The sequence below is a fragment of the Lathamus discolor genome, chromosome 21 (genome assembly GCF_037157495.1).
Source record: "Lathamus discolor isolate bLatDis1 chromosome 21, bLatDis1.hap1, whole genome shotgun sequence".
In the NCBI taxonomy this organism is placed as follows: domain Eukaryota; kingdom Metazoa; phylum Chordata; class Aves; order Psittaciformes; family Psittacidae; genus Lathamus; species Lathamus discolor.
The window spans coordinates 4,329,691-4,356,625 of NC_088904.1; the positions used below are offsets into that span (position 1 = coordinate 4,329,691).

At 67.0% G+C, this 26,935-nt stretch overlaps 5 protein-coding genes across 6 annotated transcripts; 3 read left to right on the forward strand and 2 right to left on the reverse strand.

The window, feature by feature from the left end:
* Nucleotides 1–2,782: 2,782 nt before the first annotated feature.
* On the forward strand, nucleotides 2,783–5,587 carry GDF15 (growth differentiation factor 15). Its single transcript, XM_065699989.1, has 3 exons — nucleotides 2,783–3,060; nucleotides 3,173–3,736; nucleotides 4,315–5,587. The coding sequence occupies exons 1-3, from the start codon at nucleotides 2,922–2,924 to the stop codon at nucleotides 5,103–5,105; spliced, it is 1,494 nt and encodes a 497-aa protein (XP_065556061.1). The 5' UTR covers nucleotides 2,783–2,921; the 3' UTR covers nucleotides 5,106–5,587.
* An 833-nt stretch (nucleotides 5,588–6,420) lies between these two features.
* On the reverse strand, nucleotides 6,421–8,684 carry LOC136024543 (leucine-rich repeat-containing protein 25-like). The gene is made up of 3 exons (XM_065699990.1): nucleotides 8,579–8,684; nucleotides 7,454–8,388; nucleotides 6,421–7,142 (listed from the first exon to the last, which is right to left on the reverse strand). Exons 1-3 carry the CDS (start codon nucleotides 8,630–8,632, stop codon nucleotides 7,022–7,024), a joined length of 1,110 nt encoding a protein of 369 aa, XP_065556062.1. The 5' UTR covers nucleotides 8,633–8,684; the 3' UTR covers nucleotides 6,421–7,021.
* A 991-nt stretch (nucleotides 8,685–9,675) lies between these two features.
* SSBP4 (single stranded DNA binding protein 4) lies at nucleotides 9,676–18,788 on the forward strand. Of its 2 annotated transcripts, XM_065699538.1 has the most exons (18): nucleotides 9,676–9,822; nucleotides 10,450–10,522; nucleotides 10,686–10,747; nucleotides 11,523–11,607; nucleotides 15,109–15,198; nucleotides 16,035–16,100; nucleotides 16,232–16,291; nucleotides 16,405–16,474; nucleotides 16,581–16,651; nucleotides 16,804–16,871; nucleotides 16,954–16,999; nucleotides 17,100–17,135; nucleotides 17,221–17,275; nucleotides 17,377–17,447; nucleotides 17,546–17,624; nucleotides 17,792–17,820; nucleotides 18,463–18,564; nucleotides 18,698–18,788. In XM_065699538.1, the coding sequence occupies exons 1-18, from the start codon at nucleotides 9,767–9,769 to the stop codon at nucleotides 18,725–18,727; spliced, it is 1,149 nt and encodes a 382-aa protein (XP_065555610.1). In that variant the 5' UTR covers nucleotides 9,676–9,766; the 3' UTR covers nucleotides 18,728–18,788. The 2 variants fall into 2 exon arrangements, with proteins under 2 accessions (XP_065555610.1, XP_065555611.1); XM_065699539.1 differs by lacking the exon at nucleotides 16,035–16,100.
* Nucleotides 18,789–19,965: 1,177 nt separating this feature from the next.
* On the reverse strand, nucleotides 19,966–23,874 carry ISYNA1 (inositol-3-phosphate synthase 1). Its single transcript, XM_065699537.1, has 11 exons — nucleotides 23,709–23,874; nucleotides 23,075–23,199; nucleotides 22,691–22,852; nucleotides 22,358–22,487; nucleotides 22,088–22,281; nucleotides 21,851–22,000; nucleotides 21,561–21,776; nucleotides 21,321–21,485; nucleotides 21,135–21,248; nucleotides 20,824–21,041; nucleotides 19,966–20,320 (listed from the first exon to the last, which is right to left on the reverse strand). Exons 2-11 carry the CDS (start codon nucleotides 23,186–23,188, stop codon nucleotides 20,107–20,109), a joined length of 1,677 nt encoding a protein of 558 aa, XP_065555609.1. The 5' UTR covers nucleotides 23,189–23,199; nucleotides 23,709–23,874; the 3' UTR covers nucleotides 19,966–20,106.
* LOC136003392 (basic proline-rich protein-like) lies at nucleotides 23,215–25,941 on the forward strand. Its single transcript, XM_065659013.1, has 3 exons — nucleotides 23,215–24,646; nucleotides 24,736–25,089; nucleotides 25,841–25,941. The coding sequence occupies exons 1-3, from the start codon at nucleotides 23,215–23,217 to the stop codon at nucleotides 25,939–25,941; spliced, it is 1,887 nt and encodes a 628-aa protein (XP_065515085.1).
* Nucleotides 25,942–26,935: the final 994 nt, after the last annotated feature.

Sequence of the window (26,935 nt, forward strand, 5' to 3'; positions counted from 1 at the left end):
AGGGAAACAAAACTGTGCCTTTTCTGGGGCAAAAGCTGCGCTTTGCTCACCTGACCCAGCCTGTTTGTTTGTACTTAGAAACGTCTAAAGGTCAGGGCAGCTTCCACTCGGCCGGTTCATCGTGCCGGCGGCCAGCGCTTGGAAAACACGGGATGCCTCCATCTCCCATCCCTCTGCGCCCCTTCCCAGAGCTGAGGTGAGATGGGATGGAGCAAATCCTGCCCCGATGTCACTGATGGAACCTCGGAGGTTCCTGCCCTTCAAACCCGAGGGGGTTCTCACCTGGGGTTGCTTCTGCGAGCGCTGAAGTTGCTCCCAGCCACCAACTTCCCCAAAGCCCAAGCCCTAAGCGCTGCTGTTGGTGGCAGCAATAGGGGAAGCTCTGCTGCTCTTCCCTTCTTAGCCCTCGGCTGAAAACCACACCATGGGTAAGCAGCATCCGCCTGACCTGCAGCAGGAAACATCCCTGAGGTTGTGAGTGCTCCATCCCTGGCGGTGTTCAAGGCCAGGTTGGATGAAGCCTTGGGTGGGATGGTTTAGTGTGAGGTGTCCCTGCCCATGGCAGGGGGGTTGGAACTGGATGATCTTGAGGTCCTTTCCAACCCGAACTATTCTATGATTCTATGATCCCCTCTCCAGCATCCAACCTGCTCAATCCAAGTGCTTTCCAGGGATCACAGAAGGTTCCAGAGCACCTGGCCCAATGCCCTGTGCCCGAGAGCGGGATGCTGGGGATGCTGTAACCTCGCTCTGCCAGTCCCAGGGCTGATGGATGCCTGTTCCTGGGGGGCTCTGGCTCTTGTTTGGCTCTCAGCACCTTCTCAGGAGCCATTTGCTCAGCATCCTCAAGGGATGGATAGGCCTAATCCTGGAGGGCAGCGCCTTAGGGCAGGAGCTGCCCCAGCTGGTTCAGGCTCAGGGCTGTGGCTGGGCTGTGTTCGATGGGAAGTGACTCACGTCCGTGGTGTTCTTGTTGCTTTTGGCGTTCGATGTCAGCATTTCCAGCACGGCTTCTTCCCCTGGTGCTGGCTCAGCTGGAGCTGGGGTGGCTCCGGGTCCCCACCTCCTCTTGTCTGGAGATGGAGGGAAGAAAGGGGAGAGGATGATTCCCATCTTCCGAGGCTCAGCAGCGCACGCTGGGAGCTTTGCCTGGGCTTTCGAAGCAGCCTTTGTGACCATTGGCCTCCTCATGGTGTAGTGTGAGGTGTCCCTGCCCCATGGCAGGGGGCTGGAACCAGAGGACCCGAAGGTCCCGTCCAGCCCAAACCATTCCATGATTCTCTGTGATGCTTCAACCACCAAAACTCCCAGTTTCTCCCCTGCTCGCTGCATGTGAAGGGGCAATGGCCCCAGGGCATCAGCTCCTCCTCACCCTCAACCCCTGGGTTGGCCTCTCCAAGGGCCAGGAGTCCCTGACCACCCGCAGTCCCGTGGCCTCTTAATCCCCCTCCTGTTAATCCCTAGATCCATGGCGAGTAGGCGCCGCTCAGTGCCTCGCTGAGGGCTGGATGCATTAACCAGGGGGGACCCTGCATCCCACTGGGAAGAGGCGCTGGAGAAACCTGACCCTCTGCTGCCGGTGGCCCAGGAAGGACCGGAGGAAACGTGGGAAGCTGCTTACGCACGGAGCCGCGCTGTGCAATCGCATCGTGCGGGCCGATGGGGCGGACACGCTGGGACGTTTCACAACGGCACCCGCAAGCCCTGCTCTTAAACCGCGGCTTTTATGGCTCTTGCCGGGCTGTAAATCTCCAGCTTCCAGCCCTGGCGCCTTTGGGGAGGAAACATCCGGCTCCGGGACACTCGGATGCTCCCGAGCGCAAGGCTCTGCATCCCCCACGGATGGAGCTGGTACCACGCAGAGCATCAGGCCCCGCTGCCAAAGACTTCCGGTCTTGCTCAAGCACCAGGCAATGGGGTTGCTGCTGGGTCAGGGCCTCTTCCTGCTGCACGGCTCCACTTTGGCTTTGGAGGAGCCCGTTTAGCACCTTGCTGAGGGTGGAGGGTGCTGGTGGCCGGGCTGGTCCCCCCCGGGACGTGGGGATGTTCTGCTGGAGTTGCTGCCCAGAGGTCTGTGGTCCTCCCGCGGTGATGGTTCTTCTCCCTCCTTCCTTGCATTGAGGAGCTGGAGCGTTGCGATCAGCCCGGGAGAAGGGATCAGTGCAGGGTCGGAGCTCCCCAACACATGGGAGCTCCTTGGGACACACAGGAATGCCCTGAGGTTGGGAATGGAAGCGCTCACTGAGGAGCCAGCCCCTGGACCAGCTCCCCATAGGAAGATGCTCAGGGGGGGCTCATCCAAGGGAGGACGGAAAGGCAGGAGCGAGGCTGGGGCCGGCTCCAAGGGGAAGCAGAGGATCAAGAGCCACAGATCATGGGATCACTGGAAGCACGTTCCTCCCGTGCTACAGACCAGCCGCTTGGCTTTGCTTCAGGATATTTGGGAATGACCTCGCCCGCCCTGGCTGGCGCCAGGGGCACCCTGCCCCTTGCCTTGCCCAGCCAGGGGGTCTTGTGTATTGTGGCCAAAGCATCCCTCAGGAGAAGGGAAGAGGCGGCTGGTCCCGGCCTCAGCGATTCCCACCGGGAGTTTTCCCTTTCCCGGTGTGGTGCTTCCCGCTGGATCCGGGCCATCCCGGCGTGCCCAGGGATGACGTAACACCAGCCATGGTTGCTTCAGGAGGGCCTGGACGTGGGGCAGAGCCATCCCTCAGCGTGCAGGAGCCGCTGCTGCAAGCCGGGCTGCGGTGTCATCAGCCACTTTGGGAGGACAAGGTCCAACCGATCCGCTCCCTCCGTGCGTGCGCCGGCAGGAGCCGGGCGCTGCTTCCCTGCTCCAGAGGGGTTCTAGGGAATGGGCCGTGTGCCGGGCTCAGCGCCGCACCGCAACGGGGATCCATGTGCCAGCGGGGACCAGCAGGATGGAGAAGGCAGCCTGGGATGCAGGGATGGAGGAGCGGCGCCTGCCTGCGCATCATCCCCTCCATCACCCCCTGCACCCCTCTGGGGCCATCGGATGTCGCCTACGGACGCTTGTCACTCACCGCTGGGGCAGGAGAGGTGCCAGATCCCCCCAGCCATGAGCTGGCGCGGTGATCCCTGGGGAAAACCAGGCGGTGGAAGGGAACTGTTTGTGTCTGAGGAAAAGGCTGACACTTATTCATCTCCACAGCTGCGGAGCAGCCTCGCACATCGCCCGGCTCCAGCACCACCAGCGCATCCCATGCAAATTCCCAGGCGGAAAGGAGAGATTCCTGCTGGGTGTTCCCTCCGGCGTCACCCGGAGGGCGGGCAAAGTTCGGCTCCTATAAAGCCAGGTCAGGTCCACTTCATTCATTCCCGGGGCAGCACCGCCGGGAGCTGCACGTCCAAGCCTTTGGCAAGAGGATTTTGCAGCTAATTCCCGCTGGGAATTGCACGATGCCGAAGGCGCTGCGGGATGTCGAGGCTGCCCTCACCTGCCTCCAGCTCCTGCTGCTCATCACCGGCGTGGAGCTGAGGCCCCACACGTGGGATGGGGACAGGATCCAGCTGGAGGACATCAAGAAGGGGATCCTGGCGCGGTTGGGAATGCCGGCACCCCCGGTGATCCGGCACCGGCTGGACCAGGAGAGCATCCGGCGGGCGCAGCAGCTCTACCAGCACACGGTGGATGAGCTGATGCAGAACCGGAGCCGGGAGGAGGAGGAAGGAGCCGTGCCCAGGACCAGGCGCCTGCACCGCCTGACCCCCACATGTAAGTGATGCCGGGACTCCGTGTGCATCCGTGACCCCCATTCGCGCCCCACGCACACACCCGTGTGTGTGTCTCCCAACGTGTCCCTGCTCGGGCGCATCGGTGTGTGCCGGGACGTGACTGGGCATGAACAGTGGTGGCTGTGCCCATCCTTATCCCGGCTGCTTCCTTTGCCCTGGCACTGGGGCGGAGCCACTGCTGGAGCTGCTCTGCTTCAAACCACACCACATGGGCAGTTTTGGGGTGAAAGCAGCAGCTTTGGGTGCTCGGGGCGGGGTCTGGGCTTGCACCGGGAGCTGGGGGGGGGACGCAGGGGCATATCCTGCTCCCGGCTGGGGGGGGCACAAGGCGGTGCGGGTCACCCCAATGGCTCCTGGGGCAGCATCTGCCGTCCCTCAGCGGGCCCCCCCCGGGGATGGGGGGTGCTGTGGGGATGAGGATGGGGCTGACCCGCGTGGCCTCAGCATCCCTGGGGATCTGGGTGAGAACGCGGCCGGGGGGGGGCTTGGCCGCCGGACAGGAGCCGGTCACGAGCTGCCGGGGAGGATTGCGGGCTCTTACATCAGCTCTCCCCGCAGTGCTGCGCCGGCCGGACCTGCCCCCGGAGCACCGGGACCCGCCGGGATACGGGGACGCCGCCGGCCCGCGCCGCTACCACCTCCTGCTGTCCCGCACCGAGGCTTTCCACCGGCAGCTCCGGGTGGTGCAGGCGGAGCTGAAGCTCTTCAAGCCGGGATCCCCTGCGATGTCCCCGCTCCTCTCCTCGGTGCCCCCCCGCGTCGGCATCTACAGCGTGGGGGGAGCTCAAGGGACCCCCCAGCTCCTGCAGAGCCAGGAACTGGACCCGGATGCGCCAAGCCTGGACCTGACGGCGGCCGTTCAGCCCTGGGCTGCCGGTCCCGAGGACTCCCTGCGCCTGGAGCTGCTCTTCAGCGCCGACGTCTCGGCCTTGCTGCCCTCCTCCTCCTCCTCGGAGACGCTGGTGCTGGAGGTGGAAACCCAGGAGCCCGGGGGCCGGGGGGCCCGGAGAGCCCGGGGGCTGGAGGAGGAATGCGGGAAGAGCGATGGGAAGTGCTGCCTGAAGTCGCTCAAGGTTTCCTTCCAGGACATCGGCTGGTCGGACTGGATCATCGCCCCCAACAGCTACTACATGAGGTTCTGCGAGGGGTCCTGTCCCCACAACTACAAGCCGGCCAGCATGCACGCCCAGATCAAAGCCCGCATGCACTCCCTCTCCAAAGCCACCCCCCCGCCCTGCTGCGTCCCCGCCGGATACGACCCCATGGTGCTGATGCACTACAACAGCGAGGGCAGGCTGGTCTCCACGGTCTTCGAGGACATGCTGGTCACCAAGTGCCACTGTGCCTGATGGCATCGCCGCCGGCTCGCACCGTGCCCTGCCGCCGCTGGGCAGAGGCTCCCGGCAGCTCCAGCATCCCCAAACCCGGACCCCATGGCATGAGATGCCTCCGTGCTGGCGTCGGCTCCAGCGTCCAGCTCATCCCCAGGGTCCCTGGTTGTGACCCCCCCTCCACAGGCCACATTATTCCCACTTCTTGTTCCTTATTTAAAGCACATTTTATGTGGGAGATGGATCCTTCCCACCCAAGAGACCCCAAAACAGGCCAAGGTGGGTCTGTCCTGGGTGGCCACAGCCCACCCCTTGTCTGAGCATCATCTCTTCTCTGCTTTAGAGACTTATTTATACAACCCTCTTATTTATTGCTAACTTATTGTATTTTATAGCAAAGCACCTTTCTGGGGAAAAGGTGGGTTTTTTGGTGTATTTTCTATTTTATATATTTCTATAAACCAGAATTATGGGAATGAATAAAGAGATGGGAACAGGGATCCTGGCTGCCTCTCCTGCCCCACCGCCCACCACTGCAGTGGGTCACCTTCAGCTTTTCGCTTGCCCCCTCCATGAGTGACCAGCCAGGAGCTGACTCCATGCGGATTTGCTGGTACATCCCTTTGGATGAGTGGGGCCAGCGCAGCCCATCCCACCCTGCTGTGCCAGGTGAGTAATGCCTGGGCCGTGCTCCCAAAGACCTTTGGGTTGTTTGTGGCCTTGAGGTGGGTGCTGGGCCTTGACCTCCCCCGGGCAGGACATTGGGCCAGGATGCGGCCACTGCCCCTTTCCAGGTACCTTCAACTGTGGGACTGCATTGGTATGGGGGGGACCACGGCTCCCCCAGGCTCTGCCACCATGCAGCATCCCCAAGGGACTCATCGCACCTCAGTGGGTGCTGGTCCCGGCTCCTCTTGCTCCTTCCCCTGCTTCCAGCACATCCCAGGGGGGGTCCTGGGCTGCCCAGACCCTTGGCAGCTCCTGGGAGGGATCCTGGGCTTGAGGAACAGGGAGGACGGGGACCTCGAGTCTGGGGAGTGGGACCTGAGGGACACGTCTGGAGATGTGGACTTGAGGGACCTGGACTTGCGTGACCTCTGCTCTGGGGACATGGGCTATGGGGGGCCTGTCCTTGGGGGTCTGGTCCCCTGGATCACCCCACTCTGGGGACACGGCCCCTGGGACCTCCTGCCTCATGTTTAGAGCCACCCCTCTGTCACCGGTGTTCCTTATCTGGGGATGGCAGAGGGATGGATCCCGATGGGACCAGCACCAGCCCTGCCGGGGGCAGGTACCCCCATCCCTGCCCAGGGCTCCCAACAGAGCGGGTCACTTGAGCTGATGAAACCATTTAATGGGGCCCAGTGGAGCATGACCAGGGATGGAGCCCAGGGGACCCGTGGAGGGCAGGACTCCCAGACAAGGCCGTGTCCCAGGATGCCGATCCCCTCGGGGTGCAGAACCGGGAATCCCGCAGGAGCGCTCCAAAAGAGGCTTTTGCTGCTCCCGAAACAGGCAGGTTTAGCAGGGAAAGGGGTGGTGAAGGCGATGGCGGGGTCGGTCCCAATGTCCAGATGTCCCCAACCACCAGCGCGTCCCCAGGCGCACGTGCACCCCATCGGCAGCTGAAAGGGGAACAGGAACCGCAGCCACCCCGGGGGCCCCTACACATGTGCCCGGCTCCGGGATGCTGCTGCCCACGGGTGGTGTCCCTGCGGTCGGAGGAAGCACCTCAGCCCTCAGCTACTGAAAGGGACCGGGGTGAAGGAGGGGGCCGGGGTGCACTAAAATAGCCCCCCTGAGGGAGGTGTTCATGGCAGGATGTGAGCAGAGAATGTGCGTGTCCCTGTCCCAGCCATAGCGGGACCCACGGAGCCCACGTCCATGGGGAGCGCCCGTCCCTGTCCCCTCTGTGCTGGGGTCACCACGGAGTATCACTGGTCAGGGGTGATGTAGATGCTGTCCTGGCAGAGGCTCTGTGTGTTGGCATAGATGGGCTGGTCCCCGACGTCCTCGCTCCGCAGGGAACACTCGTCACCCACCGGGACCTGCAGGCTGGGACACGGAGGTGGCACCCACTGCCCCAGCCATGGCATGGGCCCCGTGGGGATGGGACATGTGGGGTAGGGTGGAATGGGATAGGGTGGGATGGGATGGCATGGCACGGCATAGTATGAGATGGGATGAGACAGGATGGATGGGAATGGATTGGACTGGGTGAGATGGCACAGCATGGCATGGGATGGCATGGCATGGGATGGGATGGGATGGGATGTCACGGCATGGGATCACAGGGCACGGCTCAGCACAGCACAGGAAGGGATGGAACACGCCTGGAGCAGCCGGTGCCGGTTCCAGAACCTCACCTGTGCCGCTGCCATCCCGGCGCCCATCCCGGCGCGGTGGCTGCGGCTCCGCGGGGGCTCACGAACACGTTCTCATAGTCCGGCGCGGAGCCGTCGGCGCTGCCGTCGGTGCCATCGGCCCTGCTGACGTACCGGGGCTGCCCGGGCGCCGCCGCCGCCGGGTCCCGCTTTGCCCTCCCGACGCCGGCGGCCGCCGCTCTCCTCCGGTGCCAAACCACGGCGGCCACCGCCAGCGCCAGGGCCACGAGAGCCGCGGCCGCGGCCCCTCCGGCCGCCAGCGCCGCTCGGCCCCGGCACTGGGAGCCGTGGAAGTGGGTAACGTTGAAGCTGCGGCGCTGGGGGTCGAGGCAGTGGCAGCGGCAGGCGGCGGGGGAGCAGGCGCAGGGGTCCAGGACGCTGCGCACCACATCGCAGCGGCACGGCACGGCCAGGAAGCGCAGCCGGGGCTGGAAGGCGGAGCGGGGCACGGCGGGGAGGGGGTTCCCGTCCAGCCACAGGCTCTCCAGGGCCGTGCTGTTGGCGAAGAAGCCGTCGGGCAGGTCCCGCAGGCGGTTGTGCCGCAGCAGGAGCTTCCGCAAGCCCCGCGCCCCGCTCAGGAACGGGGCCGGCAGCTCCCGCAGCGCGTTGTGGGACAAGTCCAGCTCCTCCAGCCCCGGCTGGACCCGGGCCGAGGGGCTCAGGGCTTCGATGCCGTTGCGGTTCAGCCACAGCCGCCGCTGCCGCTGGAAGTGGCCCCAGTCCAGCTCGGCGCAGTGAGGGATGGTTTGGGTCAGGTTCAGCTCAAGGGGGGCGTCCGGCGGCACGGTGAAGCAGGGGGCCGCGGGGGGCGTGGGGGACACAGGGGACAGGGGGGACACAGGGGACAGGGCGGACGTGGGGCACAGCAGCAGCAGCACAAAGGGGGCCATAGGGTGCCCCATGGCCCCTCCAGGCACCTGGGTGGGAAATGAGGGGTCAGCAAGACCCCAGCTCCCACTGAGCCGGCCTCACTGTACCGCTCCCAGTACAAACCAGTGCAGCCCAGTTTGGCACCCACCCCTCTCCCGCTCTGCCCGGGCAGGGCAGCACCCGGGGGTCCCAATGGGTGGTGTGTGCGTGTGTGTCCAGCCCCAGCACCCAACTCGCCTGCGCTCCGGCCGCTCCTCCGCAGGGCACAGAAGAGGAACAGGCGGGTCCCATCCTGTGACAGGATGCAGCCGGACCCGGGGGCTGTCTCAGGCCTTGGGGTGGTGTTGCTGGGTGCTGAGCACCCCAATGACCCCGCCTGTCAGTACCGTGTGCCCTGGCTCCAACACCTCCCGGGCACACGCGTGGGGACACACAGACACGTACACGCGTGTGCTGCTGCACGCTTGCACATACATGTCAGTGCACATGTGCTGCGTGCTGAGCACGCTCGCACATACATGTCAGTGCACATGTGCTGCGTGCTGAGCACGCTCGCAGGTACACATGTGCACACGTGCACAGTCTCCGGGCTCAGTGAAGCGGGTTTGGGGGTGATGCCAGGGTCTCAGTGATGTGCTGGGGTAATTTGTGTAGGGGCCCGGGTAGGATCGGGCCCTCCCGGGGTGCTGGCACCCGTGGGGGGCTCTCTTTGGGGTACATTGTGGGGAGGGGACCCCCCCCCCCTTTGCAAAGGGACCCCAGGGCTGGGTGACTCCATGCATTGTGTCCATGTCCACATCCCCCTGTGTCTCCCTCTCAGTGGCCTGTGCCCCTCAAGCCCCCCCCGTCTGTGTCCATCCCCTCCATGCCCAAGTCCCCTCTCACATCCACGTCCTTCTGCGTCCACCGTGTCCATGTCCCCCCCTCGTGTCCGTGTCCCTCCATTACCACCGCGTCCCTCCCCACCCCCGCTGTCCGTGTCCCTCTCGTAGCCACCCCCTCGTGTCCGTGTCCTTCTCAAACACCGTGTCCGTACCCACCCCCCCGCGGTGTCCGTGCCCCCCTCCTCCCTTCCGTGTCCCCCCCCTCCTGTCCACATCCCCCCCATCCACCATCTCCCTGCCCACCCCAGCCTCCGTGTCCCTCCGCGCCCACCCCGTCGCATCCCTCTCCCCCACTCCCCCCGCCTTTAACCGCGGTCCCCACCACCCATCCCCGCCATCGCCCTTTTAAGAGCGGCGGGCGCGGGCGGCGTTGCTGGAACAGCCGCGCGGGGGGAGGCGGCGCGGCGGTTTCAAGCTCCCCCGCGGGCGCGCGGCCGGAGCCGCCGGGGCCGGGGCCGGGGCCGGGATGGCGGCGGGGGGGGCCCGGGAGCGGGGCCGGGGCCGGGGCCGCTGACAGCCGGGGCCGCGCCGCCGCCGCAGCATGTACGGGAAGGGCAAGGGCTCCGGCGTGCCCTCGGACGGACAGGCCCGGGAGAAGTGAGTGCGGCGCCGGGCCCCGGGCCCGCAACTTTTGCCGGGGCGGCCGCCGGGGGAGCGGGCACCGAGGGGATGGGGATGGGGATGGGGGGGGGCCGGGGGGCGGGCGGACCCCCGCGGCCCCGCCCCGCCGGGGAGCACCGGCGGCCGTCGGGGCTGAGCCGGGCACCGGGAGGCGCGGCGTGACCCGGGCCGCGCGCGGGGGGCAGCGGTAACCGGGGTGCGCTCCCCCCCTCCCCGTCCGCCCCGTCCGGGCACCGGGACCCGCCGAGCCCCGCACCGGGACCGCCGCTCCCCGCCGTGCGCCCCGCGGCGCCCGTGCCCCGCCGCCGGCGGTGATGGAGCGGGGCCCCCCGCGGCGCCGCTTGTCCCGTTGGACGCGGGGCCAGCCCTGAGTCATTCCCGGCCACGGGAGCCGCGGTGGCCGCCGGGGCCGGGGCCGGGGCCGGGGCCGGGTGGGAGCCGCTGACATCGCTCCCGCTCCGCCCTGAGCGGCCCCGGGGCGCGGGGTCCCCGCTGTCGGGGTTTGCGGCTGTCGGGGTCGTGTCCGTACCCCCCCCCCCCCCCAAGCCCGGCCATGGGGGCGGCCGGTCCCTGACCCCCGTGTCCCCGTCCCCGTCCCCGCAGGCTGGCGCTGTACGTGTACGAGTACCTGCTGCACGTGGGGGCCCAGAAATCAGCCCAGACCTTCCTGTCGGAGGTAAGAGATGGAGTGGGGGGGAACACACACACACACAACCCCCCTCCCGATCCCCCTCCCGATCCCCCCCATCCCATGGGATTGGGGGCCCGGCGCCCATCCCCGTGGTTTCAGGCCTGCCGAGGCCAAGCCTGACCCCGCATCCCCGCATCCCTCCCCACAGATCCGATGGGAGAAGAACATCACGCTGGGAGAGCCCCCCGGCTTCCTGCACTCCTGGTGGTGGTGAGTTGGGGATGGACCCCCCCCGATTCCCCTTCCCATGGGGCTGAGCTGGGGGCTGCTCCGCCCCCCCCCCCCAGCTGCCACCACATCACCTCGTACCCCATAAACCTGCCGCTCTGCTTTTCCCATCAGGGATTTGGGGGCCCCCCCCTCGCATTCCGCCCCCCGCCCGGCCCCTCCAGATGGATCCAATTTGGCACCAAGTGTGGGGCAGGAGGGGGCTCCCGGTCTGGGGCTGGACCCCGCACCCGGGGGGGGGGGGGGGGGGGGGGCAGGAGGTGGCCCCGGGGATAGGGGCTGATGGGGATGCTGGGGGGGGGGGGGGGAACCCATCGCGCTGTGGGGGCTCAGGGGGGGTGCAGGATGCGGCCGTGCCACGGTGCTGCCATCGTCAGGTTTGGCCATTGCCAAGAAGTGATTTATGGGGGGGCACAGCACCTTCCTGGCCATTAACCCTCACCCTGCCAGCACCCTAAGCGGGGGGAGCACGCAGCAATAGCGCTGTGGTCCTGTGCTGCCCTATACCCAGCCCTGCAGCCGGGGGGGGGGGGGCGGTGCGGGCAGTGGGACCCCCCCCATCCCATCCGGACCCGGGATGCTGCAGCCTGATGTAAAGTCCCAGGAATTTGGGCTCTGGCCGTAGCGACCGTTTCCAGGGAAAACAGGCGGCAGCGGCGGAGCTGGGAGGCCCCAGCACACCGGGGGGGGGGGACATGGACACACACAGGGACACTGGGGGGGTTCTGACCCGTTGTGTCCCCCCCCCTCACTCCAGTGTGTTCTGGGACCTGTACTGCGCCGCTCCCGACCGCAGGGAGACCTGCGAGCACTCCAGCGAGGCCAAAGCCTTCCATGACTACGTGAGTACCGTGGGGCTGGGGGGGTCTGTGCCCACTGTGACACCCCCGGACCCAGCACACCGGGGGTTAACACCCGGCCCCAGCCCGCTGACCTATTTGCAGGGGGATGTGGGGGGGGGTTTAATCCCTGGGGGCCTGGCTCAGCCCCCCCCTGCCTCCAGCCCCATCCCATGGATCGCATCCTGTAACCGGTTCCTGCTTCCCAGCTGGAGGCACCCCAGAGGGGTTGGGGTGTCCCCCCCACCTCACCCAGTGCTCCAGGACCAGTGTGGTCCTGGGGTTCAGTGGGACACCCCCACCACCGCCGGGGGTGGCAGGAGGAGAACTGGGGACTGGCTGCAGGGGGCACCGTGCCCTGGGATGGGGCTGGTGCATGGTCCTGGGGTGTGGGATGTGGGATGCCACAGGATCTGTGGTGCTGTGGGATGCAGGATGCTGTGGGCTCCATGGTGCTGTGGGATGCAGGATGCTGTGGGGTCCATGGCAGTGTGGGATGCAGGATGCTGTGGGGTCCATGGCAGTGTGGGATGCAGGATGCTGTGGGGTCCATGGTGCTGTGGGATGCAGGATGCTGTAGGGTCCATGGCAGTGTGGGATGCAGGATGCTGTGGGGTCCATGGTGCTGTGGGATGCAGGATGCTGTGGGGTCCATGGCAGTGTGGGATGCAGGATGCTGTGGGGTCCATGGTGCTGTGGGATGCAGGATGCTGTAGGGTCCATGGCAGTGTGGGATGTCGGATGCTGTGGGGTCCATGGCAGTGTGGGATGCAGGATGCTGTGGGGTCCATGGCAGTGTGGGATGCAGGATGCTGTGGGGTCCATGGTGCTGTGGGATGCAGGATGCTATGGGGCTCACGTTGCAGCAGGAATGCTGTGGGATGCTGTGGGATACGTGATGCTGTGGCGTGCAGGATGCTGTGGGATGAAGAAGGCCGTGGGATGCAGGATGCTGTGGGATGCGGGATGCTGCAGGACCGGCGGTGCCATTCTGTGTGGGGTACATGGTGCTGTGCAGTAGGGGGTGCTGGGGGTTGCAGGATGCCATGGTACCCGTGGCGCTGTGGGATGCAGGATGCTGTGGGGTCCCTGGTGCTGTGGGATGCAGGATGCCACAGGGCACACATTGCCCTGACCCTCTCGCCATCCCCCTGGAGAGGGGCTGGAGCTGCCCCCCCTCCCTGGGTGCTCAGCCCCCCCCACCCAGCAGCATCCATCGCTGCAGAGGGGGTGCCTGTGGGTGCCCGTGGGCACTGCGTGTGGCCGTGCCAGCGCAGGGGGTGCTGCAGCAGGGCCCCCCCCCCGCGCCCCCCCCGGCCCCCGGCGCTGTGCAGCGCTGATTTCCATGCTGGAATTAATGAGGCTGCCGGTGCGGTGACGCCGGGGACGCGGCGCGGGTCAGGCAGCGTTGCCATGGCACTGGTGCCTGGCAGGCAGCGCTGGGGACCCATGGGGGGAGCCCCACTGCAAACCCCCCCCCCCCCGTACACCCCCCCCCCCCGTGAACCCCCATCGTGGGGTCCCCACTGCAGTGAAACCGGTACCCATGGGGTGAACTGGGGGTCCTGCCATGGAGCCCCTCACCTCACCCCCATGGGTGCTGCTCAGCGGCCCCCCCCGGGGCACATGGGACCCCCTCTCCTCATGAGCATCGTGGGGATGGGGACCCCATCACTTGGGGGGATGACAGTGGGGACAAATGGTGGCAGCAGCTGGCCCCATGCTGGGGACTGGGGTACCCTGGGGTGCCTCGGTGTGGGGAGCTCCCCCCCCCAGCCTCACCCCCCCCATGTGTGTGTTCCCCCCCCATTTTCTCCCTCCTGACCTTGAGCCTGCAGGAGGAGCCAAAACTCCCCAACCTGTTGCCATGGCAACTCTGCTTTGCATCACTGAGTGAAGGGGGGGGCCAGTTCAGTCCCTGCCATGGAGGGGGGGCAGCACTGTCACCTCTGTGGGGCTGGAGCTGGGGGGCAGCGGTGGTCCCACTGTGGGGTGTGTTGGGGGGGGGGACTCTGCCTTGGCTCTGTCCCCAGGGCTGGGACAGGGATTGTGCCTGCCCCCAGGCAAAGGCTGCCTGGCCCCTTGGGCAGCGCTGTCCTGGCCCCATGGCCATGGGGTGATGCTGGACACAGACACAGCCATGGGGTGATGCTGCTGCCATCCCACCCTTCACCCCACCTGGCACCCCTGGGTGATGGGGACGGGCCCCCTGGGTCCTGTCCCCTGTGCTGTGCCAGGGTGGGCACTGCCGTGGCTCCATGTTGAGCACTGCGATGGGCACTATGGTGGGACCATCATGGGTGCTATGGTGGGACCGTGATGGGTGCTGTGGTGGGACCATCATGGGTGCTATGGTGGGACCGTGATGGGTGCTGTGGTGGGACCATGATGGGTGCTGTGGTGGGACCGTGATGGGTGCTGTGGTGGAACCATGATGGGTGCTGTGGTGGGACTGTGGTGTGCTCCATGGTGGGCTCTATGATAACTCCGTGATGAGCCCCATGGTGAGCACTGTGGTGGGACCATGATGGGTGCTGTGGTGGGACCGTGATGGGTGCTGTGGTGGGACCGTGATGGGTGCTGTGGTGAGACCATGATGGGTGCTGTGGTGGGACCGTGATGGGTGCTGTGGTGGGACCGTGATGGGTGCTGTGGTGAGACCATGATGGGTGCTGTGGTGGGACCGTGATGGGTGCTGTGGTGGGACCATGATGGGTGCTGTGGCGGCTCTGTGTTGGGCGCAGTGATGGACCCGATGTTGGCACCATGGGGAGCTCGGTGATGGTTCAGGATGGGCTCCATGGTGGGACCGTCGGGGGCTCTGGGATGGCCCCGGCTGAAATTCCTGGGATGTGGTGGGCTCCCGTTGTCTTGCAAATGATCCCTGGGGCTGGGGACCTCGGGGCCACATCCTGCAGCAGATGAAGCTGGGCCCCCCCCAACCTCTGGACCCCAGCATGCTCCCCTTGGGGCAGGGACCCCTGGGCACCCACTGTCACCCATGTGCCTGGTACCATGCGTGTCCCATGTGTGACCCATGTACACAGCATGTCCCATGTGCCCAGCTGGGGGTCTCGCCCTCCCCATCCCCGTTTCCACACCAGCATCACCCATGGGTGCCCCATCCCCATTCCCATCAGTGGGTGATGCCTCCCTCTCCAAACACATCCAAGCTCCCCCCCCGCCGTGTCCCCGCGGGGCTGGGGGCAGCCATGGGGCTCTGCGGGGCCCCCCGGGTGGAGGGGGCAGCGCCAGGTCCGTTCCCCCCCCCCTTTCTCCTCCTCCCCTCCAAATTGAAACCAGTTGTGGAGGGGCCGAGCCGGAAAACCGGCGCATTCCTTCCCTCGCATGGGGCCGGCAGCACAGAGGGGCCCGCGCCCCCCGCCCCGCTATGGGGACCCCCCCGCTGGGCTCGGGGGGAGCAGGACGGGGCCTCGCTCGGCGCAGCCGCAGCGGTGCTGCCCCCCCCCGCCCCCCGGGGCTGACCCCCCCCTTTCCCTGCAGAGCGCGGCGGCGGCTCCCAGCCCGGTGATGGGGAACCTGCCCCCCAGTGACGGCATCCCGGGGGGGCCCATGCCCCCCGCCTTCTTCCAGGTACGCCCTGTGTGCGTGCGCTCAGTGTGCGTGGCCTTAGCGTGTGCGTGTGCTCGGTGTGCATGTCCTTAGCGTGTGTGTCCTTAGCATATGCGTGTCCTTAGTGTGTGCGTGTCCTTAGTGTGTGCATGTGCTCAGTGTGTATGTGTCCTTAGCGTGTGCATGTCCCTAGGGTGTGCGTGTCCTTAGCATGTGCATGTCCTTAGTGTGTACGTGTCCTTAGTGTGTAAGTGTCCTTAGCGTGTGCACGTCCTTAGCGTGTGCATGTCCTTAGTTTGTGTGCGTCCTGAGCATGTGCATGTACTTAGCATATACATGTCCTTAGGGTGTGCGTGTCCTTAGTGTGTGCGTGTCCATAGCATGTATGTGTCCTTAGCGTGTGCATGTCCTTAGGGTGTGCGTGTCCATAGCGTGTACGTGTCCTTAGGGTGTGTGTGTCCTTAGCATGTGCATGTCCTCAGCATGTACATGTCATTAGTGTGTATGTGTCCTTAGCGTGTGCATGCACTCAGTGTGCGTGTCCTTAGCTTGTCCATGTCCTTAGCGTGTGCATGCAGTGTTCTTGTCCTTAGCGTGTCCATGTCATTAGCTTGTACGTGTTGTTAGTGTGTGCGTGCGCTCAGAGTGTGTGTCCTTAGCGTGTGCGTGTCCATAGCGTGTGTGTACCTACATGTATGCGTGCCCTTAGCATGTGCGTACAGCCGGTGGGGTTTACATGACCCGGGCCCCCCCCACCCCACTCTGCCCCCTCCTGGGGCCAGCCCCACATCCCGTGGCCCCCCATGCCCCCCACCGGGGTGCCCCCCGCCCGTAACCGTGTTCTGTTTCTCTTGAAGGGACCCGCGGGCTCTCAGCCTCCGCCCCACAACCCCGGGGCCCCCCTGCTGGGGCCGCACAGCCAGGTAAGGCTGGGCCCCCCCCGCCCCAGCGCCTGCAGGAGAGCCCCGGCCCCCCCCCCCAGGCCCCCCCCCCCCAGGGTGATGCTGCCCCCCCCCAGCCCCAGCTCACCCCATCCCTGCTCCGTCTCTTGCAGCCCTTCATGTCCCCCCGGTACCCCGGCGGCCCCCGGCCCCCGCTCCGGATGCCGAACCAGGTGAGGTGCTCAGGGATGGGACCCCCCCAATGCCCCCCCCCCCCCAGTTGGTGCAGACCCCTCTGGGGGGGGGGGGCCCGCAGTTCCTCACTCTCTGACCCCCCCCCCCGCAGCCCCCGGTGGGTGTCCCGGGCTCGCAGCCGCTGCTGCCCAACGCCATGGACCCGGCGGCGCGGTCGCAGGGTGAGTTGGGGGGGTCCCTGTGTGCGCCCCCCCCGCACCCCCATGTCGGTGGGGGGGGTGCTGTGGGGGTCTCACGGCTCCTCCTCCCTCCCCCGCCTTTGCACAGGGCATCCCGGCATGGGGGGCCCGATGCAGCGCATGAACCCCCCCCGAGGCATGGCCGGCATGGCCCCCCAGGTGAGGGCGCAGGGATGCAGGGATGCGGGGATGCAGGGATGCAGGGGTCGGGATGGGGTTGGGAGCCGGTTGGTACGGATGGGGATGGGAACAGGGATGGGGAGGGGGGGCTCGGCAGGGATGTCCCCGCTGACCCCCACCTCTCCCTGCAGACCTATGGCAGCGGGATGCGCCCCCCTCCCAGCTCGCTGGCCGGCCCTGGCATGCCCGCCATGAACATGTAAGGCACCCAGACCCCCCCCCCGGATCCCCTCCCCGGGATCACCGGGACCCCCCCCTCACCTCTCCCCGTTGCCTTGCAGGGGTCCCGGTGGGCGCGGGCCTTGGCCGAACCCCAACGCCAACTCTGTAAGTTGGGGGCGGGGGGGAGCAGGGGATGGGGCCATGGGGGTGCTGGCTCTGCCCCCCCCCCCCCCGATGAACACCCCCCTGCCTTCTGTCCCCCCAGATATCCTACTCCTCCTCATCCCCTGGGAACTATGTGGTGAGTATGGGGTGCGTTGGGGAGGGGGGCATGATGCGGGTGCCCCCCCTTTAACCCACCTCCCTCCTTTCCCCCCCCCCCCCAGGGCCCTCCCGGGGGTGGTGGCCCCCCTGGCACCCCCATCCTGCCCAGCCCCGGAGGTGAGTGCAGGGAGCGGGATGGGTTGGGGACATTGTGGGGAGGGGGGGGGGCCGGGATTTGGGTGCCATTCTTACCCCCTCCATGTGTCCCCCCCCTCCAGACTCCACCAACTCCAGTGAGAACATGTACACCATGATGAACCCCATCGGGCCCGCGGGGACCCGGCCCAATGTGAGTGACAGCGATTGGGGGGGGGGGCACAGGGATGGGGATGGGGGGGGGGTCCCACATTGCTCACCCCCCCCCCCTCACCCCCTTTTCCCTTCCAGTTCCCGATGGGGCCGGGGCCCGAGGGGCCCTTGGGGGGCATGAGCGCGATGGAGCCGCATCACATGAACGGATCCTTAGGTGCGTGCCCCCCCCGCAGCCCCATCCCGCGGTCCGTGAGCGCCACCTGCGGGCGGCCGCGCTCGGTGCAGGGCCCCGCTGGGGAGGGGGGGGGTGCCCCCGAGCATCACCGGGGTGGGGGGGGCACGGCCTGGGGGGGGCACTGATGCGCTGCTTTGCCCCTGCAGGCTCCGGGGACATGGACGGGCTGCCAAAGGTGAGTGCGGGGACCCCCCCATCGCGTGCACTGGGACCCCCCCCACCAATCCCATGCACTGGAACCCCAATTGTTGGAAACACCCCCCCATACCCTGGGGCACATTTATTGCCCCCCCATGTACTGGGACCCCCTGTATTGAACCCCCCCAATACCCTGAGACACATTTATTGCCCCCCCATGTACTGGGACCCCATGTGTTGACCCCCCCCCCCATACCCTGAGACACATTTATTGCCCCCCCATGTACTGGGACCCCATGTATTGAACCCCCCCATATCCTGAGGCACATTTATTGCCCCCCCATGTACTGGGACCCCATGTATTGACCCCCCCCATATCCTGAGGCACATTTATTGCCCCCCCATGTACTGGGACCCCATGTATTGAACCCCCCCATACCCTGAGACACATTTATTGCCCCCCCATGTACTGGGACCCCATGTGTTGAACCCCCCCCTATACCCTGAGACACATTTATTGCCCCCCCATGTATTGAACCCCCCCATACCCTGAGACACATTTATTGCCCCCCCCAAGTACTGGAGCCCTATTTATTGAACCCCCCATGCACTGGTGCCCCGCCCCCACCCCCCCATGCACCATCCCCCCCCTTCTCACCCTCTTCTCCCCCTTCCCCAGAGCTCCCCCAGTAACCTGGGGGCCCTGAGCAACCCCCCCGGCACCCCCCGGGACGACGCGGACCTGAGCAGCAACTTCCTGAACCCCTTCCAAAGCGACAGCGTAAGGGACCCCCCCGGGGGGGGGGTAGCATTAAATCCCTTTGGTGAACCCCAATGATGACAACCGGGGGTGGATGTTTCCCCCCCCCCGGGGCCCCCCCCCGTTAACTCCGCGGTGTCTCCGCTCCCTGCAGTACTCGCCCAGCATGACGATGAGCGTGTGAGCCCCGCGAGGCCGGACCCCCCCGGACCCCTCATCAGTGATCAATAATCAATGATCAATAATTATCAATCACATCCTCGCCCCCCCCCCCCCCCCACGTCGTCCCCCCCCCGCGAGAAAACACTAAACAGAGAATGGGGACAATTGAAGAAGAATTAGGAATAAGTCACATGACTTATTTCCTGCCCCCCCCCCCCCCCCCCCCGGCGCAGGGACCACCCCCGCCCAGGTTGGGGGCAGGCACTGGAGGGGGCGGGGTGTCTTTATAAGGGTGTTTTGCCCCCCCCCCCAACGTGCTGAGGGGGTTGGGGGGGGGGGTTAGTGCCACTGTGGCCCCTGAGCATGGAGGGGGGGGTGTTTGTGGGGGGGGGGGGGTGATGTCGCTCTGCCCCCCCCCCCCCCCCCCCTTCGGCCATGCTGCACACAACTGCAATGAGCAATGCAGCAGCCCCCCCCCCCCCCCCCCAGCACTGGGGGGTTATAACCCAGTGCCCCCCCCCCCCCGCCCCTGCCAAAGCCCGGGGGGGGGGGGCACACCACCAGCACGGCCACCCCCCAATGCGGGTGCAACCCCCCCCAAAAGGCTGTGTTGGGGGTGGGGGGGGGCCCAAGCCATACCCCCCCTCCCCATAGAGCACCCCCCCATGCTCTATAGGGCAGGCCCCAGTGCAGAGAGCAGCCCCCCCCCCCAGCCCTGTCTGTGTGCTCAGCCAGCACTGTGATCCCCGGCCCCCCCCCCCGAGCGCCAGACCGGGGCCCCCCCGGGACCACTTTAATATGAAGGAATTCTCTTTTTTTGTGTGGTTTTTTGGGATTTTCGTTGGGATTTTTCCTCTTTTATAACAAAAACGACCTCAAAACCCCCCCCGCCCCCCCCCAAACTGCCGCCGCATCCCCGGGCCCCCTCCCCTGTACAGCCCCACGCCGGGGGGGGGCCCATTGTGCCCCCATAGCACCCACCATAGACATAGCTGTTCTGTGTAGGGACCCCCCCCATTTCTATTGCCATTAGAGCCCCGTTGCTTTATCAAAACAAAACGGGGGACCCCCCCCAAAAAAAAAAACAACAAAAAGAAGAAAATACACAAAAAAATACAGCCCCCCCCCCCCCCAAAAAAATACAGCCCCCCCCCATCAATAAATGTCACTTGATTTTTTTTCAGAAGGTGCCAACGTTTTGCTTTGGGGGGGGGCACAACGCCGGTGGGGGGGGTCCCCCAAGAATGAGGCAACACCGGGGGGGGGGTATCCGGGTTTATTGGTGGGTTCAAAGCTTCACAGTGTCAATGGCATCGGGGCCAGGGAGCACCGAGGGGGGAGCACCCCCCCCCAGACCCCCACATCCCCCCCCCACAGGAAGCTGCTCAAGGGGCCCCAGCGTTAGTCGGCCCCATCGATGTGCAGGGGGGTGCGGGGGGGGCCCGGCCGCGGCGCGCAGGGGTGCCCATTGAGCTGGGTGGGTGCCGCCGGGGTCTTCTTGGGTGCCAGGGGACACGCGGCCCCCCCCGGGCAGGAGCGCTTGGGGCTGGGCGCGGGGCGCTGCATCTTGTGCTCCAGCAGCATGTGGTTCTGGGGGGGCAGCCCCACGCAGGCCCTGGCGCCGAGGGAGGAAACGGGGAAGAGGGGGGTCAAGGATGTGGCACCCGGTAACAGGGAAGGGTGATGGGTGGCACCGGGCGAGGGGAGCCGTGGGGCTGGGGGCAGCATTGGGTACCCAGGCGTTGGGTACCGGGGGCTGTGGGCATTGGGATGCTCTCGCATTGGGTACCCCAAGACTGGGAACCAGGGACCCATCTGCGCTGGGACCCGGTGGTGCTGGGCATCGCCAGCACCGGGACCGTCATCGCCTTCGGGCATCACAGACCAGGACTCAGCGGCGCTGGGTGCTGGCACCCATGGGGGATGGCTCCTTGGGGCACTGAGCACCAGCGTCGGGCATCCCAGCCCCAAACTGGCTTTGCACACCCCACGCACGGGTGCTGGGCACACTCACTGGTGCCGGGCATCAAACACCAGGATGCCCCCAAGCCTCGGGTGCCACCAGGGGCACCGGGAGAGGGGGTCGTGGCCCCCATGGGGATGGGGACCCCCGGGTACCTCAGGATGTTCTCGATGCAGCTGCGCTGGCGGAAGAGAGCGTTGACAACGGGGGTGCCCTCGGGCACCAGCGGGGCCTTGCAGAGGAAGGCGACGATGGAGAGGACGCTGTGGAAGCCCTGGAACTCGGGGTCGGCCTCGGTGCAGAAGGTGACGCGCTGGCACAGCTCCGTCAGGATGGCCAGGTCCAGGATGATGGGGCTGGCCAGCAGCGAGTCCTGCGGGCACCAGGGGACGGCGAGGTGAGACGGGGACACGTCCCTGTGTGTCCCCCCCCCAGCCCGGGACACCCCTGTGCCCCCCCCACGCACCTCACACGTGTTGTGGATGACGATGGTGTTGGTGCCGCCCATCATGATCTCCGACGTGTACTCATCCAGCGCGCGTTTGCTGTCCCCGACGTAGGGCACGTACTTGATCACCACCTGCGAAGCGACGTCCCCGTCACCACCACATCCCCCTCATCCTCATCGTGTGGGTCCTGACCCCCAACTCACGCAGTGGTCGGGCTTGTCCTGGGGGCCGTAGAGGATGGGGTTGGCCTGGACCGTGTCATCCACCACGTTGCTCTTGGAGATCTCCTTGGAGCGGAACTGCTGCGGGGCCGAGAGGTTCTTCCCGTCGTTGTTCCCCAGGTGGTTGTAGCTCACGATGGACGTGGTCTGGGCGGGCGGTGGGCACAGGTCACCCCCATCACAGGTTCCCCCCCCCGCCAGCGCTGCCCCATCCCCACGTACCTTGAGTCCAGCGCCCACCAGGAAGTCCACGAGCACCGACTTGAGCTTGGTCTGACCGGACTTGAAGTCGTCGCCGCAGATGAAGACGCGGCGCTGGGCTGCCAGCTCCACGGCGCCGGGCACGAAGGTGTTCTGGGGGGAGCCGTTGATGTAGGCGCAGCCCTCCAGGATGCTGGCCACGGCGAAGAGCGTGGACGGGGACACCTCCAGGCCTCGCTGCGGGGACACGGGGCAGCTCAGCACCGCCGGGTGCTGCCGGCACCCCCCCGGGGCCCTGCCCGTGCCCTGACCTCGATGGCCCGCAGCAGGTTGTCGGCGGTGTCGTTGAGCCCCGGCACCACGTCGCAGAAGCGCTCGGTGTTGGCCGTCCACAGGACGATGACTTTGTCCACGCCGCTGCTCTCCTTGAAGTCGCGGATGTCCCTGCGGATCTGCTCCACCTGGGACAGCACCGATGGGGATCCGTCAGCACGGGGGCATCTCCCCCCGCTCCATCACCTCTGTGTCCCCACCACCAGCACCAGGACCTGCTCCGCCATGGACCCGCGCAGGACGTTGTCCGCCCGCTCCTCCTGGTTGGCCGCGATGAACTCGGGGATGTAGATGGAGGCTCGGGGCTTCATCTTCTCCATGTGGGGCCAGAGCTGCTCCTGCAGCGGCCAGTCCAGCACCTCCGCGCGCCGCATGGCCTCGGCCAGGTTCAGGGATGAGATGTCCCAGCCTGGGGGACAAGGGGTGACCCAACCGCTCAGGGTGCCCCATGGATGGGGGTGTCCCCCCCCCCATATCCCACCTACCATCAAAGACGATGTCGTTGGGGTGCACCATGGGCAGCAGGTCCCGGAAGGGCACATAGACATCACCGGTGGGGCCAGAGCCCAGGCAGACGGTGGAGGCTTGGAGCAGGGAGCCGTAGTAGTTGGCTTTCTGGGATGGAGGATGTGAGGATGAGCTGCTGGTGCAGGGAAGGGGGTGCCCAGCACCCCCAAAGTGGGGTGCCGGGGCTTCCGACCACCTCTGCAGGGGCAGGGAAGGGGCTTGGGGTGCAGGACCCCGGTGCAGAGGGACCAGCTCCATGCCCCGATCCTTGCGTGATGCCGGGCTCCTGGCTGCTGGCAGGGGACACCCACCTTGCGGCCGGTCTTGGTCATCCAGGACAGCCCCAGCCTGTTGGCCAGCACGGCCGCGGTCACCGTGGTGCCGTTGTTGCCCCCCCAGCCCACCAGCATCACCCCCAGGCGTGGGACCTGCCGCCCCGTGCGGAACGTGAACCGGGTCGAGCACGGACGCACCTACAGGATGGGGACACGTGGGGATGGGGGGACCCCCAAAACCCCTCCTGACCCCCAAAACCCCTCCTGACCCCCCCAAACCCTGACAGACCCCATCAACACCCTTCGCCCTCCAAAACCCCTTCTGCGCCCCCCAAACCCCCTCCAGCACCCCCAAACCTTTACCAGCCCCCCAAGCCCCCTCCAGACCCCCCGTCCCCTGCATCCCCCGCCCCACCGCACCTTGGTGACGCCGTTCTCGCGGCAGACGTGCACGGTGCTGTACGTGTACTTGGCCTCGATGAAGTCTTTGCTGTACGTGACGTCGGGGCTCTCCACAAGGAATGCCTCTGCCATTGTTCCTGGAGCTGGAATAGGAGGAAATGGGTGTCAGCCCCGCGGGCCTGGCACGCCGGGACACCCCCTCCCCGGCCCCCCCCTGCTCTGGCCCCGCTCCGGGCCAGCCTCTGCCGCCGGTGGCACCGCAGCTCCCGGTCCCGCTGCCACCGCGGCCCCGGGACACGGAGGACCGGAGGGGGGGCACACACAAGGGAGTCATCGCCCCCCAGGACCTCACTGAGCCCCAGCAGGCGGAGGGCGCTGGGTCCCCGTCCTGCCCCCGCTGCCCCGTCCCTGGGGCTCAGCAGCGATCCGCGGGCACAGGAGGGGTCCCTGCAGCGGCAGAGGGGGCCCGGGGCGCTCCCGCACCCTGCGACGGGAGAGGGGGCCCGGGACAAAGGTGCCCGCGCACCCCGAGGTGGCACCGGGGCCGCGGGGCTGGGGGGGGGACACGGAGCGGGGCCGCTCCCGGTCCCCGCAGGACCCCCCCCACCACCCCACCCCCCCTCCTCCCGGGGCCGCCCCCTCGGGCACTCACCGGGGCGCGCTGGAGCCGGTGCCGGTGCGGGCCCCGCGGGGGATTGATGCGATCGCGGCTGCGGCCGCCGCGGCTCCCGCCGCTTAATCGGCTCCCAGGGCCCGCCCCCCCCCGGACCCGCCCCCCACAACCGGCCCCCGCGACCCCCCCGCACGTGCACCGCCACCCCCCCCACCCCCCCCGGGACCCCCCCCGGTCCCGGCCCCAAGGCACGTGCGGGGCGGCCCCTACCGGGGGGGGGGGGAGGGGGGTGGGGGGGGTAACGGGAGCGGGCGCTGACCCGGGAAGGGGAAGTGGCGGCGGGGCCGGGGCTCGGGCCGGGGCCGGGGGGTCCCCCCGCCGCCTTCCGGGCATTGAGCGCCCGGGGCGGCGCTTCCGGAGCTGCCGGAGCCCCGCGGCTTCCCACGGGCAACGGCCCTCGGGGCCGCTCCCACGGTGCTGCCCCGGCAGCGGCAGCGGCAGCCCCTATGGGCGCCCCAAAGGCGATGGCATCCTGCAGCCCCTATGGGCACCCTGCAGCCCCTATGGGTGCCCCAAAGGCACTGGCACCCTGCAGCTCCTATGGGCGCCCTGCAGCCCCTATGGACACCCCAAAGCCGATGGCACCCTGCAGCCCCTATGGACACCCGAAAAGCAATGGCAGCCTGCAGCCCCTATGGGCACCCTGCAGCCCCTATGGGCACCCTGCAGCCCCTATGGGCACCCCAAAGGCACTGGCACCCTGCAGCCCCTATGGGCACCCTGCAGCCCCTATGGGCACCCCAAAGGCAATGGCACCCTTCAGCCCCTATGGGCACCCTGCAGCCCCTATGGGCACCCTGCAGCCCCTATGGGCGCCCCAAAGCCAATGGCACCCTGCAGCCCCTATGGGCACCCTGCAGCCCCTATGGGCACCCCAAAGGAACTGGCACCCTGCAGCCCCTATGGGCACCCCAAAGGCAATGGCACCCTGCAGTCCCTATGGGCACCCTGCAGCCCCTATGGGGCTATGCAACCCTCACCCTGGCCCCCCCTCCATCACCCGCAGCGCTGCCGGGGGGCAGCCGCCGGTCCCTGGGAGCCTGCACCCCACAAGTGCTCCCGGGGGGGCTGTTGCGGGTAAAGGGCAGCGCAGCAGCGGGGGCCGTGCCTGGCCCCGCTCCGCGGCCCCCGGGGGCTCCGCTGCCTTTCAATGGGCTTCAAAGGAGCCCCCGGAGCAGGAGCAACGCCCGGGCGGACCCGGCCCCTTCCCACCCTCGCTCCCCGCGGACACGGCCACCCAGCGCCTCGGGCCCGGGGCCGGGGCCGGTGGGGGGGGACACACAGAGGACACCGCGTTGGGATGTGCCCAAGCGGGACAACCCCCGGGGGGGCACCTGCCACCGGGCGCAGTGGGGCCGGGGTACGGGGTTGGGGGGGGGGGGAACCCCGGCCCCTTGGCCACGCAGGAACAATGATCCCTTGGTGCCGGGCTGGAGCGCAGACCGAGCCCCGCGCTGGAATGCCAATGCCTCAGCGAATTATTGAAACAAAAATAACATTTCTTTGTACAATAATCCCGGGCGGGGGGGTCCGGCAGCGCTGCCAGGGGCCCACAACTGGTATTTTTCCACTGCTTTTCCTTCCCCCCCCCCTTTGCCCCCCTCCCATAACTCCCACCATTGTTCCTTCCCACACTCCCTTCCCACTCCTCCCACACTCGGCACCGCATGAGCAGGGCTCCCTTGTTCCCTCTCCCCCAACGTGTCCATGGGCCGGGAGCCCGGGGGCTGGCGGGGAGCCGCGGAACCATAGCGACCGCCTGGCAATGGTGCCCCCCCCCACAACCAGCCCACCCCAGCCCAGCCCAGCCCAGCGCACGGGCATCCGGAGCACGAAGCCCCCGCTGCAGGAGCCGGGGCAGCACCAACTCCCCCGTGGTTCATCATAAGCAGGTTCAGAGCCTGGTTCTGCTGGCAGAGATGCTCCGTGCGCTGGGAAGGGCTCAGCGGTGGGGGGACACAGGCAGGACCCCCCCTTATCTCCCCAGAGCCACCCCAAGCAGCCCCACATTTGTGCATTACAGCATTCCCCGCTCTTGGTTCACAGTTGGGTTTTTTTCCCCCCCCTCGTGTAAAGCAATTCCCAGGCTCTGCCCCTTTGTTATCTGGCAGCTCGCAGCTCCATGTCCTCCCCTCCCTATCCCTGTGCCATCATTCTCCAGGTGCTGTGTGCCCAAGGACGGACCCACGCGTGGACAGGGACAGAGGGATGAGGGATCCGGGTGTTCCTGCTGGGCTGTGGAGGTGCAGCAGCTGCTTGGCAAAGGGACCAGCTCCATCGGACCGTGGCAGGGACAGATGATTCCGATGAGCTTCCTCCTGTAAACAAGCCGGGAGCAAAGGGTGCGCAAGGAAAAACCCCACGGAGCCTCTGCGGCGCTCCCGGCACCGCTCCGGGGATGGAGGATGCTGCGGGATCAGCTCCGCTGCCCCACACGGGCCTGACCCCGGGGTCGTGCCCGATGCGGTGCCAAGAGGCCCCTTCCCCGGCTCTGCCCTGGATTGCGGAGCCCCGGGCTCAGGGTGTGGGGGGCACGGACACAGGCTCCCGGAGCCGCTGCTCCCGTGGCCTGGCCGCGGTCCCCAGGGCCGGCAGCGCCGGATCCCGCCTGGCTCTGGCACAGCGAACGCAGCCAGTAAATTTCCACTGGGGCTGCTCGGAGTTAATGAGCTCCGAGCGTGACCCCGGCCGGAGCTGAGCAATTCCCCAGGGGAGCTGGGATGGGAAGGGGCAGGGACCCTGCCGGAGCGAGCGGCCCCATCCCAGGACCCAGCCTTTCCTCCCGTGAACACCCCAGGGGTGACGCTCGCCCCAGTGAGCAATGAAGGGCGGTGGGAGGGGGCCTGGGCTCCGCAGCAGCATCTCCAACTGAAAGCTGATGCTCAGCTCAGCTCTGGCTCCGTAACCCAGGGGAGCATCACCTCGTGCTGCTGTGGCAGCTCCAAGGTCAATGCTGGTGAGACAGGACTCAGCATCCCCCCCTCCAAACACAGCCAAGACATCCCTCCGGCAGCGCCTGGAGGGAGCTTTAAGGCCCCTTCCCTCCCAAATCAGGCTGGGATTGTTAGTGTTTGCAGGTAGAACCCAGAACCCCGCACTGAGCACAGCGAGCTGCAGCTGAGCACAGGCTCACTGCGGATATGGGTGGATCAAGCAAGAGCCCTGCCCTCACCTGCGGGCTCCAGCCCAGTGAACCTGTGCCTCTC

What these genes read in the sequence shown, in the direction of transcription:
- ISYNA1 (XM_065699537.1), bottom strand. Translation starts at nt 23,188, where the DNA reads ATGGCAGAGGCATTCCTTGTGGAGAGCCCCGACGTCACGTACAGCAAA. An exon ending in GCGGGTCCATGGCGGAGCAG is followed by an intron (nt 22,001 to 22,087) that starts GTCCTGGTGCTG and finishes GTGCTGTCCCAG; the next exon opens with GTGGAGCAGATCCGCAGGGA. An exon ending in TGCATCGAGAACATCCTGAG is followed by an intron (nt 20,321 to 20,823) that starts GTACCCGGGGGT and finishes CCTCGGCGCCAG; the next exon opens with GGCCTGCGTGGGGCTGCCCC.
- SSBP4 (XM_065699538.1), top strand. Translation starts at nt 9,767, where the DNA reads ATGTACGGGAAGGGCAAGGGCTCCGGCGTGCCCTCGGACGGACAGGCC. An exon ending in CATCCTGCCCAGCCCCGGAG is followed by an intron (nt 17,276 to 17,376) that starts GTGAGTGCAGGG and finishes CCCCCCCTCCAG; the next exon opens with ACTCCACCAACTCCAGTGAG. An exon ending in CCGCGGGGACCCGGCCCAAT is followed by an intron (nt 17,448 to 17,545) that starts GTGAGTGACAGC and finishes TTTCCCTTCCAG; the next exon opens with TTCCCGATGGGGCCGGGGCC.
- LOC136003392 (XM_065659013.1), top strand. Translation starts at nt 23,215, where the DNA reads ATGGGTGTCAGCCCCGCGGGCCTGGCACGCCGGGACACCCCCTCCCCG. An exon ending in CCCCTATGGGCACCCCAAAG is followed by an intron (nt 24,647 to 24,735) that starts GCAATGGCACCC and finishes CATCACCCGCAG; the next exon opens with CGCTGCCGGGGGGCAGCCGC. An exon ending in CCGGGCGCAGTGGGGCCGGG is followed by an intron (nt 25,090 to 25,840) that starts GTACGGGGTTGG and finishes GTTATCTGGCAG; the next exon opens with CTCGCAGCTCCATGTCCTCC.
- LOC136024543 (XM_065699990.1), bottom strand. Translation starts at nt 8,632, where the DNA reads ATGGGACCCGCCTGTTCCTCTTCTGTGCCCTGCGGAGGAGCGGCCGGA. An exon ending in GAGGAGCGGCCGGAGCGCAG is followed by an intron (nt 8,389 to 8,578) that starts GCGAGTTGGGTG and finishes TTTCCCACCCAG; the next exon opens with GTGCCTGGAGGGGCCATGGG. An exon ending in CCGGGATGGCAGCGGCACAG is followed by an intron (nt 7,143 to 7,453) that starts GTGAGGTTCTGG and finishes TCCGTGTCCCAG; the next exon opens with CCTGCAGGTCCCGGTGGGTG.
- GDF15 (XM_065699989.1), top strand. Translation starts at nt 2,922, where the DNA reads ATGGAGAAGGCAGCCTGGGATGCAGGGATGGAGGAGCGGCGCCTGCCT. An exon ending in TCACCGCTGGGGCAGGAGAG is followed by an intron (nt 3,061 to 3,172) that starts GTGCCAGATCCC and finishes TCATCTCCACAG; the next exon opens with CTGCGGAGCAGCCTCGCACA. An exon ending in GCACCGCCTGACCCCCACAT is followed by an intron (nt 3,737 to 4,314) that starts GTAAGTGATGCC and finishes CTCTCCCCGCAG; the next exon opens with TGCTGCGCCGGCCGGACCTG.